At 40.9% G+C, this 15,280-nt stretch overlaps 1 protein-coding gene across 1 annotated transcript in view; it reads left to right on the forward strand.

Moving 5' to 3' along the window:
• Positions 1 to 15,280, forward strand: part of VEGFC (vascular endothelial growth factor C) — a 136,805-nt gene that overhangs the window by 86,753 nt on the left and 34,772 nt on the right. The window contains exons 2-3 of the mRNA XM_066573508.1: positions 1,827 to 2,028; positions 6,697 to 6,887. Of these exons, the coding sequence (XP_066429605.1) occupies positions 1,827 to 2,028; positions 6,697 to 6,887 (393 nt within the window). The remainder of the gene's footprint in view (positions 1 to 1,826; positions 2,029 to 6,696; positions 6,888 to 15,280) is intronic.

Below are 15,280 nucleotides of genomic sequence, written 5' to 3' on the forward strand. Positions count from 1 at the left end.
TCCTGATCTTGTGTGCCTTGGGTCATTATCTTGTTGCATGACCTAACATCCTATCAGCTTGAGGTCATGGACTGTGGCCCTTACATTCCCCTGTAAAATGTTTTGATATACCTTAGAATTCATTGTTCCTTTAATGATTGCAAGACATCCAGGCCCTGAAGCAACAAAGTAGCCCGAACTATGATGCTGCCCCCACCATTCTTCACAGTTGGAATTGGGTTTTGGAGTTGGTTCACAGTGTTCTTTTTTCCTCCAAACTTTGGGTTAGATTTATAAAATATCACTGGTAAATGTACCCTTAGGCCTCATGTCCATAGGCAAAACTGAATTTCAAAAGCCGTGCCGATCATCCATGTGGGCGATCCGCAGTTCAAGCAGACCATAAAGAAGAATAAGGGCGTCCACACTTAATATAACACCTGTTTGATTTTATTTGATTTGCAGATGGCACGCGCAGACAAGAAATCTCAGCATGCTTCATTTTACTGCGGATGAATGTGCTCCATTCATCTCTATGGAAGCATTCGATCCGCAGTGCATCCGCAAATACAATTGCAGATGCACTGCAGATTTGAAGGTTAAATTCAAATTGGAAGGTGAGGAAAAGGCTGGGAGGTTTGTTGCGATTTTTTCCGCGCGGATGATCTGCTGTGCAAAAAAAAACCGCAATCTGCGATCTTCCGCAAGCAACAAAAAGCTATTTACAGATGACTCGCAGTGAATCCACTGCGGAAATCCGTGCGTCCCGTGGACAGGAGACCTTTCTCTTTTTCCCTGTGATGTGGATGTTTTCTCAATAAATGTATAAAATGAAAAACAAGAACGATGTAACTGTGTGTTATTAGATTAAAGGGGTTGTCCCGCGCCGAAACGGGTTTTTTTTTTTTCAACACCCCCCCCCCCCTTCCCGTTCGGCACGAGACAACCCCGATGCAGGGGTTAAAAAAGAACACCGCACAGCGCTTACCTGAATCCCCGCGCTCCGGTGACTTCTTACTTACCTGCTGAAGATGGCCGCCGGGATCTTCTCCCTCGGTGGACCGCAGGGCTTCTGTGCGGTCCATTGCCGATTCCAGCCTCCTGATTGGCTGGAATCGGCACGTGACGGGGCGGAGCTACACGGAGCCCCATTGAGAAAAGAAGAAGACCCGGACTGCGCAAGCGCGTCTAATTTGGCGGTTAGACGCTGAAAATTAGACGGCTCCATGGAAACGAGGACGCTAGCAACGGAGCAGGTAAGTGAATAACTTCTGATAACTTCTGTATGGCTCATAATTAATGCACAATGTACATTACAAAGTGCATTAATATGGCCATACAGAAGTGTATAGACCCACTTGCTTTCGCGGGACAACCCCTTTAACTAGATTGTGTTTGTGTATAACTGTGACTTAGATAACAAACAAACTACATTTTAATAGTAATCAATGCAGAAATTCAGGTAATTCCAAAGAACTCACTTTTTCTTGCATCTGTAAAATGCATATTACGTATTAGACTCTGTTACATAAACTTTTTGCAGAGTTTTTAAGACGTTCCTTAGTATGATCAGCTTTGGCGACCAGCTGATTGCCTCAGATTCAGTTTCTGGAATACACCATGATCAGCTGACATTGCCAAGGGATGTTCTGGCCACACAATTTCCTGCAGTTGCCATTGTTATTACATTTCCAAGCTGAATTTGCCAGAGCAGGAGCCAATGTTACTTTGTTGATCTTTGCTGATCCACTAAACACATCGAAGCATTACTCCAGTACACAGACATCATTAATGATGGCTCAACTCCTTCCAGATACAGAATAACTTGTTTTTGCATTTCTTTAAAGGAGCACCCAGGCAAGGAGTTGGAAGAACAACTACGAGCTGTATCCAGTGTGGATGAACTAATGACATTGCTCTACCCGGAATCCTGGAAAATGTTTAAGTGTCAATTAAGACAAGGAGGACAGTCCAACTTTGACACTAGAAGAGAGGAAAAGCTTAAATTTGCAGCTGCACATTCCAATTACAATACTGAAATCTGGAAAAGTAAGTGCATTCTGGACTCTACCCATCATACCAGTATCTGCTAGAGATAAAAGTACTACGATATGTCCAATCAGTAATTCTAAGACTTAAATACCCTAAAGTGAAAATGATTTTATTGATCATAGTAAAATGTATTGCACAGCCAATCAAAAACATTAAAGTATATGTATTAGTTCATAAGTCAAATCTTTAAAGCTGCATTACCGTCTGGAAGCATTAAATAAGACGTCCAAAATAGAAAACATTGCATGCTGAGATATTTTTCCTTCTTGCCTGTGTTTTAGGATTTAAATTCTCTTCAGTATGTTGTCTGGTCTCCATGGAAAGTGCTTCTCACTGCAGGAAAGGCTTTGGAATCACCATGAACTTGGCTCTGCTTGCCTCCACCCAGCCATGCACACACCCGAGAGTGGAAGGCTCATGAATGTATGTGCATTCCACTGACTCCTGAGGAGGTTGTAACATCATCCTGTGTTTCTTACTAATTAAATAGCACAATGCATGTTGGAGCAATAATAGGAAAAAGGAGATTTTGAATGAAGGTAGAAGGTCTTTACTGTCAATGATAAAGTACCCAGACGGCAATGCTGCTTTAAAGTTTGGATTACTATGATTTTGCTAGTATATGGCCTCAACTGATATATGTAAAGTAAAGTGCTAAATTTCTGCAATATACTATAACAGTAGAAATGTTCAATGTCATGATGGGGCGGTTAAGAACACAAGATCCTTGATGGGGTCCTAGTGACATATGTACTAATTTCTTGTGATCTTTACTGAAAACACAATGGTATTTATGGTGTCCAGATCCACTTTATCCAACATTAAGTATAAGCATGACAGATGCAAACTTGTTACAATAGAGCAATGATCTCCACCTGTGAGTCTACAGTTATTACAACACAACAAGTCTCATCAAGCCTTAGTTGTTTGTGGCCATCAGGAGGGCTGTAGTTTTGCAGGACCTAGAGGGCCGCAGGTTGGAGAACAATGCAGTAGACAAGTGAAAGAACTTATATGTCTAAAGCCTGGTTTAGACACAACGATTATTGCTCAAAAGATGTCTTTTGAGCGATAATCGCTGTGTATTTGCAGGGCAAGGTGATCGCTCAAACGTTGAGCGATTACTTTGCGCTCCGAGCGGGGTATGCAGAAGACAAGCGGGCCGCTTGTCTTCTGCATCCAGCTGTTCTCTGCTCGGAGAGCTCAGCTGGTATACAGCTGAGCGCTCCAAGCAGGGTATGCAGAAGACAAGCGGGGCTGCTTGACTTCTGCATCCAGCTGTTCTCTGCTTGGAGAGGTCAGCTGGTACACAGCTGTGCGCTCCGAGCGGGGTATGCAGAACACAGCTGGACCACTGTGTTCTTCATAACCCGGCTGTGTTTATGGAGCAGGATACAACTGAAACAATAGTATCAGATGTATCCCGCTGTGAACATCTGATAAGGCATGCTGAAACAGAACGATCAGTATCTGGTTAACGAAAACTGCATGATGTCAGTGCAGTTAGTCACAACGATTCTCACTCAAAAGACGGCTTTGAGCGATTTTTGAGCGAGAATCGGTGTCTTAATCAGCCTTTATTAAACTTGTGACAAGATGTGTAGGAGTAAAATGAGGGCTTACCCACTGAAATTCTTCGATCTTGAATGCACATAGAGTAAATCAACGTGTCTCCATATTAGAAGACATAGCATGCATCTATACTGCAAACAGAAAATAATATACAGGACTATTTAAAGTAGCATTCTATGGCTGAGTTTTACATCCAACCTAGACATATTGATTCCATCCTAAAAGGACGAATATATACACACACGTTTAAAGGCGGATAACATGAAAACATCAAAGGCAAACACAAACTAGAAGCGAGAAATCTAACCCTGTGATAAGAGAAGGGCCCTACCAAAAGCAGAGTGGTTGCCTTGATATGGGCGACCTCACATCAGGAACCTGAGAAGACCCTTAACTTTTCCTAGGTAGTGAGAAGGAATAGTGGTTAAGGTTAGATGACTCGCAATGCAATAAACTACAAGAGTGCAGGTAACAAGATGTGCAAACACCCCAGAAAAATAAGGGAATCACCAGCAGATTTAACAGAGACACAAGTCACAACCAGGAGCCGCCAATTGGACCAGAAACACCTTCAGACTAAGAGTATAATGAGCATTCTCTGTAAGGAGGAGGCGAAAAAAAATATATAGAAAAATTAAATTGTATTGGCTGGCTGGGATACACACCGATTCACCCCCTCCCGATCCTCATTCACAAATAAAATACCACGACACTTAATTTTTTTAGATCCTCAAATACCTGTATTTTACTATTCTGCAGCCCTAGTGGTGGTCTTCAATACAGCATACTGTTTGTGAGACTAATATTGTTCAATATAGAGAGCTGAGCTTGCCATGATTTTTTCAGATATAATGATATACCAATGCTATAACATAGGTACACCTTGTGCATAATACAGTGTGAAGGAACCTCTTGAAGCATATCGACATACTTGTCTCAATACTTGCTTCATGCATGCATTCTTCTTTCAGAATCATAAGTGTTTAATCTAAAACAAATTGGTGTATTCGGTGATTGGCCTGGTATTTGTAAGAAACTCTAACCAAAACATGTCAGCAGCAACTCTTGTTCTGTATACCTAAGACTGACGCTATGATGTATGTCAGGTACAGGTGCCTCTTGGCTTGATTGTTTGAGAAGCACCATGTGAACGTGTCCAGAGTACATTTATTATGAAGAAGTGCTCATAATTAATATGCAGCATACGTTAACCTTAGTTACTCAGAACGGGACTTTCTTTTCATTTATGCTATGGCTTTTCATCTCAGGTTCTGTCTGAATTACCAAAAATGGCATTCAGATGGATCACTGAATTGAACAATAGACTTTAATGAGTCATACAGAGATCACTTTGGTTTCAATTTGGCATGGTTTCCATCTGTTCCCAAAAATGATGGAAATCATGTCAAACAGAGACTTCTTTGATCTATGTTTGAAACTTTAAAGTTATGGTTCCGTTCAGGTCTCCATCGAAATACTATATCTGGTCATACAGACGAAAACCTGGATGGAGGGCCACCAAGTAAAAAAGAAATGTGTGAAAGAAACCTTACAGTTGTGGTAACTTAAAGGGGTTTTTCATCATGATACATTTCCCTTAATTGACAGTAGCTATGTCTTCTTGTCATAAATACCATATGCAGGGTTATTTAAAAAGAAGGAACAGATTTGCAGATTTAATTACTAACAAACTACAAAAGACCCGTACACAATCCACACATCACTGAAAAGAGGAAGGTTCAAAGTTTTTTTATGACTTATCAGTAAGTTCTATTTTCTGCCACATCCCAGCGCTGGTTGTCTCTTTTATAGGTTTATGTGATATACAATAGTCTGAGTATTGGAAAATGTTATTGTACTACAAGCGTCACTGGTATATGTGAGATTTGAGCTATTCATCTGATGTCACTAATATAGAGGGAGGACAGGCAGAGGAAACACACAAACTATATTTCATCAACTTAAAACTGTTTCTTTGTCTTCTTATGTTCTATAAAAGATGCTTTGATCATTTTGTGCATTATTGATCCCCTTTATCTTTTCATTTCTAACCTTTCCTGAAACAAGCCCCCTCATCCATGTGAAAATGACAGTAGAAGACATGGACATACTTACCAAGACTCTCTACTAATCATACACCACAGGCTGATGTGATTTTCATACCAATTTCTGTAGAATATAATTGCAGTGAAACCAGAAGCATATATCATGTTGGTGACTGCTGAGCATATGGAACGTGTCTTTAATTTTGACCCATGTGCTACACATGCTTTTCTCTCTCAGCAAATTCTCTTCCTATATTAAAAGGTTGTACAGGACTTTTTTTAAAAAAAAAGGTTGTGTCTCAGGCCTTAGTCAGACGGGCGACTTTTTGCGTGATTTGCGCATGCGTCCGGCGATTTTATAAAACCATTGCTTTGCAATGGTATCGGACACATGAGCGCTTTTTATGCGCTCGTCCGATAAATTATAGAACAAAAAATCGCAGATCGCAGCTATCCGCGCATCCGTCATGCGATCCGCAAATCGCGCGAAAAATCGCCCGTCTGACTAAGGCCTCATAGTGTAGCTCAACTCCATTGAGCTTAATGGGGCTGAGCGGCAACCTGTGGAAAGGTGGTACGTTATTTTTTAGAAGAAAGCAGCCATGTTTTTCTAATACCCCTTTTCTCTGTCAGTTCTGATGATATGGCATCTGTTTCCACCCAACACAGATCAGCATTTTATTCCAGAGCTCCACAAGTCTTAAAACTAATTAATCTAAAAAGGCCCATGCCTTTTCATGTATTAGATGCATCTCGACTCTTCTGTGCGCCTACATTGAAATGTAGGCCAGGTCTCACCTGGTGTACATTTCTGGCATAAATTATACATAAAACTTGGTATAATATACATAAAACTTGGTTTGGGGCGCTCACACTACTTCTCAACAAGTCCCATCCACTCTTCATGGAAGTGGCAAAGCTGACCCAGAAAGGAAAAAAAGTTACAAAAGTTTGGCGCAAGGAGTTCTTAGGCAAAAAATGTGCACTTTTTTCCACCGGACACACATTATTACTGCTATAAGTAATCCACAAATATTCCCTCTCTTAGGTATTGAAAGTGAATGGAGAAAAACTCAATGCATACCACGAGAAGTATGTGTAGATGTGGGGAAAGAATTTGGAGCTTCAACAAGCACCTTCTTTAAACCGCCCTGTGTATCCCTGTACCGATGTGGAGGATGCTGCAACAGCGAGGGGATGCAATGCATGAACACCAGCTCTACGTACGTCAGCAAGACAGTAAGTTTTAATTACACTCAGACTGTGATCTATAAACTACAATGGGAAATAAATGAGAAGAACTAAGAATACATTTAAATTATAGACATATTTCTATTGAATAGACTCCAGCCTCCTCTTTGGTTATTGAGAATATTGCTGACACATCATTTTTGTCACTTTGATCCCAGAACTCAATGTTATAAAGCCACCGCAGATCTTATATTAGGAGAGGGAAGCATTCAGGCAACCTCACATTTGGCAGTGATTTGTGGACTAGAAGCTAAATCTCTTGAGTGTCAAGCAAAGCTGTGTCATGTTGACCATGTTCAACGAGTCAGGGGGTTGAAGCTGTAGTTTTCCTATTTCTGTTCAAGAATAAAAAATCCACAGCTTCCTATGAGGATAAAAAATAGAAAATCTGGACTTATTGTATTACCAAAGGCTTATGACAGTTTTTCACACAATGATATAACAGCATTGTGCAGGTTTAATCGTATTATTTGTCAGTGTCAACATAACAGCATTTTCTATTTTCACTTTTTCATTTATTGAAATATTACTTTTTACGGATTGAAATATGATCTAAAGTGCCCTCTACTGTCCAGAAAAATTGGTGCACAAAGAAATATGTTGAACTAAGAACATGCTATTTTTATATGGTGGCCATTGAGGGTTCCAACCGGTGGACCCGTTTCCTTTCCGTCTTGGGATGCGAACCTGCACAGATCTCTCTCAACAGTTTGGAACTGTTTCAAAGAAGTAAAGAGGGGATCTCATGTCAAATATTCTTGGTGTGCTGCTATTCCTGATTGGGTCATTTTTCATTTTTGGGCGTGGGACCCCTGCTCTTTCTATAATGTGATACAGGCAATTGAATCAGTAATTTCACCATATTTTGCTTTGTAAATCTTCTTTATCTTTTTGCAAATTAGTATTAATAAAAGTAGTTAATTATCTTTCATTGCTCTACCCATTGCCACATAGATTTTTCCTCCATTGCATCATATTCTAATATACTGTATATTTGTAACTACGAAATTCGGAGAGAGATTAAGTTGGATATAGTGAGTGAATCTGTGTAACCTTGCCCCCTTACATTTCGCTGGCCCCCATAATATTCCCTATTACAAAGATGCATATGTATATATACAACTCTGCCCTCATGTGTATGCCTTATGTTCCACTACACGCTATGTCTCACACTCACTCATCATCACCATAGCATCTACAAGGTGGGCTATAGAAACGTATCCCGGCACCACACACTTATAAAAGCTGTCTACCTTAGCAATATAAAGGCTCATTTAGACACAATGATTATTGCTCAAAATCCGTCCAAAACGATGGCTTTTGAGCGATAATCCTTGTGTCTAAATCCTACCATTGTTTGTTTTTCTGCTGAACAATGAATTTCACATGAGCATTAAAATTAATCCTTCATGATTGCAGGGACTGCAGGCAGAGTTCTCTGCAGGCAGCGCTGATAACATTGTTATAAGCCAGCAGCCTGCAGCAGAATAAAGGACATGTATTTAAAGAACAGACCACCTGCTGTTCTGTAAATACATCTCCTGGCAGCTCATTAACATGCAAACGATGTCAAGTAGCTGCTAATGTACATTAGTGCCATTAGTAGCTATGCAAAATGATTGCTCAAAACTGTCACTCAAACTGTCTTTTGACCGAATTTTGAGCAATCATCTTTGCGTGTAAATGGGGCTTAAGAAATGAAAGCTATGCTGTGATTAGTTGCTATGGGCAACAAAGGAGAATTTTCTTCCACCATACTACTGATCAATGTACCTGTGTAACTATAATTAAAGCGCTCGTCACCACAGGCAAAATATCTGTAAAACAGGAGATACTGTAAAAGCAAAGGAAATTGGATGAAGTAGACCCAGACAGCAGTGCGAACAGAGCCTTATATGCTTCAAATATTGCTGTGTAATACGTTTCAGCCAACTCTGCAGTATATATTTGCAAGGTCCTTAAAATAAAAGTAAGATGTATTGAAAAGGCTTCTTTTAGTTGATTCAACTCTTGTTGGAAGTAAAACAGCTAGAGGTGACAAAATCAATGTGGTATGTTAGTCCAAATCCAAGAGTTTCTAATCTGTGTACAGACTCCTTTCCAATAGCCGGTTCCTCCTTAACATTCCATTGTTTAGAAAACACTTCAGCTTTCTTCTGTAATTCAGTAGCCTTTGACCTCCAAATTATTATTCTTCTCTTTATTTGGTCACAGTGTTAATTCCTTTTAAAGCTGAGTCCAAATATAAGTTGGGCAAATTATGATGTAACTAATTTCACATGGGTGACTGCGATATCAAGATGTGAAACTCGGTCTGATATTGTGCTTGCCAATATTCGATTTCGCCATGAATGCAAGGCTTTTTCATATCAAAACCGCCTCACATCACTTTGGGGAAGTAGTGATCCTCTGCTGTGGCTGTCAGCTGCGACGGAGGATCGCGGAGTGTTTCCCATTGTGTTCAATGGGAAACCCTGCATTGCACTCTCATGCACCTAGCATCTGTATGACCCCTTTCAAAAGAATGGGGTTCATATTCTTGTAAGATTCTCGGCCATGTTAAACCAGCAAAATTTCGCTGAGGCTGCTAATCCCGGGATTAGCCAGCCATGTGGACGAGATTCCCAGCCGCAGCATGTCTATTTTTTTCCGATGTGGCCAGCGCTTCCATAGAGAGGAGCGCAGCCACAACGGAAAAGCATGCGGCCAAGTCGCTCCAAAACCCACAGCTAAGTGCCGCGGGTTTTGAAGCTGCGCTTTCCCAACGTAAATCTTGCGTTTTTTCACTGTGGCAAAACGATGAGATTTCTGCCAGCAATACGACCCGTGTGACCCCAGCCTAAAGGGGACTGAAGATATGGACTTCTTTTCACCAGAATGCACACCCACTAGTAATAATCAGCTCTGCTGGAGATACTAATTGACTAATTGTGGGGGTATCTGAAGCCCAACTGATAGTAATCAGCTGACCAATGGGCTTTCTGCAACCTGAAAGGGGTTAGTATGCAACACTGCTAAAGATTTAGTTTGGTCTGAATTAGTTCAAACCAAACTGGAAATTCACCAAAGCCCCTAAAACTGGTGTATAATCCTGTCTCAGAGCTATAAAAGCCATGTATTACACTCCTCAGGACTAGTATTGAGTGAACCAAACCAGTAGAACTCTGTTTATTGTAGAAAATTGCTAAAAGAACAGTATAAAGACCAGGGACTTTTTTGACAGTTAGTTACCAGAAGGATTGGACCGAAACTCCACTATGCAGAGGAATAACCGATGCTGTCTGAGAGGAGGGGCTGCAATATATATATATACTACAATAATGTCTGATTGGCCAGCTATAAGAATCACCTCCTTGCCGACCAATCAAGCCCCACACCTGCCAATTGCACCGATGCCATGGTCACATGGACCAGGCTAACATCAGCCTAGACCTACTTCCATGTCACAGATGCTGCACTATGATACAAACGTTTAGCAAAGTTTGACCCAAAACAGGGTTCTACTGGTTTGGTTTGCAGGACACTACTAGTTACAATCCATGATAAAAAGATAAGTGGGCAGAAGACAGCAAGTGCTCCATGATGTACATTTTTATCACGCTGATTGTGTGACATTGTCAATGTGTCGTAATAAGCAGCCAAGATCCTACTGAGTTGGAAAACTCTAAACTCCTCTGTTAACCCTTTGTATTCGCTAAGGAAAGCTGAAAAGAGCATTGCTACACGTTATCTTGAATTATTGTCTAGCTCCACAATATAGACTCTGTGGTCACTGAAATTAGAAATGAGTTTGACAGGGATAGAGAGGAGGACATCATAGAATGGGACATCACAAAGTATAAAGACAGCAGTCATGTTACTTGCCATGCTTTATCTCATAGACGTTGTTTTATCACTGATCTTAGGCATTAAATATGTTTTAGGGCTCAGTCACATGGGCGCAACGGCGCCCGTGTTACTGCAGGTAGCAGATGACTGTACCTGAAGATGGACGTCTCTCTGCCGCGCCGGAGGAAAGAACATGTGACCCGCTTTATTGCCGGTCATGTGTTCTTTCATCAGCGCTGCAGAGAGACGTCCGTCTTCAGGTATGGGCGTCTTCTTTCTGCAGTAACAGCTCAGTCACACGGGTGCCGATGCGCCCGTGTGACTGAGCCCTTAAACAGTTATCAGAAATTAGTCAAAAACCACTTTTGGAAGTTGTATGATTTGAAAGCTGCAAAGGAGAAGAACTACATTATAGAGGATAAAGTAATTAAATATCTGTAACAAAAGTGTTAGATTCCTCATTGACCCCCATTGAGCATCATCTACTATATACTGTTTTCCCCCATTAGTGAATGTATGCAAATATTCTTATAGGGATGAGAGTGAGACGTCTTCAGCAGGAACTATACCATTGCATACTGTAACTTGGTGTTATCTGCAAACACAGGAAAGCACTAATAACTCTACATTCTACTATTCATTCCTTTACCTCTTATTTTATTGGCTGTATTTCCCCTACCGGCTGGAACTGATTGCCTGCGGATCGGATCACAGAGTTTTAAGAAGGCCTCTTTAGCAGAGAAAATACATCTCAAAGTCAGATAGAATTAGTTCACAAAGGTTACAATATTCCCATAGAGAAATTCCAAATAAATAGTAAGGGATGAAGTTATCAGTGTGATGTATGGTCTGTATTCATTTTAGGAAATTGTATGTACAAGGACAGAAGGGATGGGAAAGGCAGTTTCTGCACATTTCAGTTAGTCTCACATCCCACTCCCCATTCATCCAATGTCTGCTCTTAAGATCTTCAACTTTTTTAAGTATTGTTCTGGTCTTTCTCCCTCTAAAACTCCACAGTGGCCACCAAATAAACACTCTATCACTTTTAAGTCATTCTTTTTATCTTCAAAGCTCTTTGTGTAGCTGAAATCTCAGCCTTAATCTTTCCATTGAAGGGTACCACTCAACACCCAAGTGCTTGCTTTCCACACTGCCAACACCCAGGACCTCCTTCTCCTTACTATGCCATAATCCTAAAATCCCACCACAATAACATCTAAGATTACATCACATCACAACAATGTACCTTTGATTGCAGTGATGTTATGCATAATAGTAAAGATGGTATTGAATGGATAGTAAGCTTTTCACTCTGGCAGGTCTTTAGAATCCACATTTGCTCAATCACATCGACTTTGCTCGGCTTGTTGTACTTCATGTAGTGATCATATTGTTTATGCATTTCTCTTTGTTCTAGAGATAAGGAAAAGGTAAAGCATGCAATGTCAACAGGGGGTGACTGGCAAATTTTAGCCTGGAGGGCAAGCATCCAGCACTGGCCAGTGAGCAACGGCCCATCCATAACCCATTTATTTCTGCCTTTCTTAAAAAAAATTATATGAAAAAATAAACTTGGTACATAAATACATCACCAGAGCCAAGCTCATAACATAAATTCGGCCATAGAACCAAGCTCATGACATAAATACGACACCAGAACCAAGCTCATAAAATAAATACGGCACTAGAACTAAGCTGAATGTATACATACAGCCCCAGAAACAAACAGTATAGCAAGCAAATCCAAAGCCAGGTTAACCACAGTCATGTACTTTCATTCCATGTGAAATTACAGCTCCCAGTATAACGTTAACAATAGGGCATGCTGGGAGTTGTTTTTATAGCCCACCAAAAGGCCACTTTATGACGAGCATATTTTAGCTCCTTATTGCTTCATGTTTTGTGGACCATAATACGAAGCTAATGTGAATCTACATATCTATTCACATGACCATTTTTAAAAATGCAGCATGACTCTTTTTCTCATTTTGTCTCTATATTGCTATAATTTTCTATTTTGTAAGCACAGATAAGTATTTGTCTAGTAGAAAATACAATATATGGAGGCAAAGCAGATCAAATACTGATGACATATGGCCATAATGTCATCTGTAACACGTCCCTAATACGGATTCATATTACAAATTTGTTACAATATGCTTGTCTGAAACTGACCTAAAAGTGTGCCCCACGCTGTGAGCCTAAATATGTGCCTCTCAATCGTGCTCTTAAATAAAAGTATGCCCCACACTGCGAGTCTCAATAAAATGTTCCCCAGACTGTGCCTTCCTAATAAGAACATTTGCCCCTGACTGTGTTCCTTAACGAAAACATGCCCCACAATGTGCCCCCTAAATAAATGTGCCCATTAATGTGTAACAAAATCCCCAGTAAGGATCACTTATCTGCCATCGCACCTACACAGTCACTCGAAAATATATACAGGGTTAAAATAAAGAAAAAAGAAATACTTATCCCAGAGGTGACCATGGAAGAATCACTGCTGACGCCTGTGAATGGTTGAACGGTCAATGAACGTCCGGTTGGCACTGAGCCTCCGGGAAACGTGGGTATTCAGTTTTTCTTCATTTTAACCTTGTATATTTTTTAAATGCTTCAGAGAACTGCTCTAGGGCCGCTCTCACACATGCATTTAGTAAATGCCGCCCAGAACCACAGCATTTTACCACGATTTTGAGCAGCGTTTTTGAACACATGTCACAGTGTTTTACAACACTTTTTAACACACCCCATCATTGTGGTGGGTGATGGGGTGTGTCAAAAGATGGGAAAAAGCTGAAAGATAGAACAGACAGCGTTAGAAAATCACGGTGTTACAAACGCCGTGTTCAAGCGCAGGTCTGAGAAGCCCCATTAAAATCAATGGGAGCATTGTACTGCGGTTAGTGCGGCGCTCGGGACGCTGCACTAATCGTGGTAAAAAGTTCTGTGTGAGAGTGTCCTTAGGTGCGTTCATGAATAGCAGATTTGGTGTGAATTTTCTACAGTGGAAAAATCCACACCAAAAGCCACAGCATTTATGGTGAATTTTGGTTCAGATCCAGTGTAGACTTAATCTCCAATGGCGCAGATGTTGTTGTGGAATATGTTGGTGCTATATAAATAAAGAATTTTTTTTGTCTACTGTGGAAAATTCGCACCAAATCTGCTACGTGTTACAGCACCCTAAAAGAGCCAAGGCGTAAGTTCAAAAATGTGTGTGCTTACCCACACAAGGGAATAATACCCCCCCTCCCCCATGCCTCCCTCAAAGCAATATTGGCTCCACAAAATAATTATAGCACCGCTATTCTCCCCCACAGAGTAATTATGCCCCCTTTGTTCTTCTCGCCACATACAAATTGTGTTGGGACCCTCAATATCAGTCTCTGCCTACCTTCACACAGCTATCACACATTCCTTCCCACCCACACACATATATACAGAAAAAAAATCTTGCCTCCTTGCAGAACTTGCCAGGTAGAATGTTTTAGGGAGGGCTGTCCCAGTGCTCTGTTCACTAGTACAACTTGCCTCACTACCGCTTACACTTCAGGGCAGCTCTTCGCACAGACCACAACTTCCTCCCTAATGCTTCCTGTCTGGCGCTTCAATCCCCTGCTTTAGTGAATCCTGCACTGAGCAGGGGGTTGGACCAGATGACACTGGAGGTCTCTTCCAACTCTACCATTCTGTGATTCTATGATTCAGAGTGCACTGGTGAACGCAACACGCAGGTAGCCCTTTGTGAGACATTTTCTCCACCTGGCCTTTGTGGCACCAGTCTAGTCCACCCCTGAATGTCAATAAGACCCAATTTCAAAGCTTGCACAGAAAAACAATCCTATGAAGTTTTATTTTCTATCTCATAGGTTGCCATTACAATCTCAAATATGCCAAAACACCATAAAGTAATATTGCATCTCTGCACAAGTTCTTGTTTTAGAATAAAAGATACCATACAGTTTTTGAGCCTGATGTGAGCATACTTTTCAAACTTTACGTAGCATTGCACATGGCCATTGTCTACTCAGTATTTCAGTACTTTGCCTTTATGGCTACAACTGTCTGTGAGATCAAAAACAAATGGCCCTGCATGCCACAATACTGGGCTCTCCTTTGTATTTAGTTTCAAGACTATAATAAAATAATGTTAAGTAGTTGCTGGAATGTTATAGAATATTATAAAACCCTACATTATGCCCCTAGTTTTCAGAAGACTCTTGTTTCCGATTTTCATGAATAATAATCCTACCTCTCACTTAGTATTAACAGGGTTTTGCCATGCTTGAAAGTTATCCCTTATCCACAGGATCGGAAATAATTTTCAGATCGGTAGGGTTTTGACCATTGTGATCCAATGCCAAGAATAGGGCTCTGCTATGTCTCAAAGTGAGGGTAGCGGCAGTTACACTTATATACCACCACTCCATTCACTTCAAAAGGAAGGCTGGAGATAGCCGAGCACTTGTATATACCATTGAAGCGAATAGAGCGGTGGTGCACGTGTGTAACTGCTGCTGCCCTCACTTTGGAACCCACCAGAGCCT

Source organism: Eleutherodactylus coqui, chromosome 7 (assembly GCF_035609145.1).
Source record: "Eleutherodactylus coqui strain aEleCoq1 chromosome 7, aEleCoq1.hap1, whole genome shotgun sequence".
Lineage (NCBI taxonomy): Eukaryota > Metazoa > Chordata > Amphibia > Anura > Eleutherodactylidae > Eleutherodactylus > Eleutherodactylus coqui.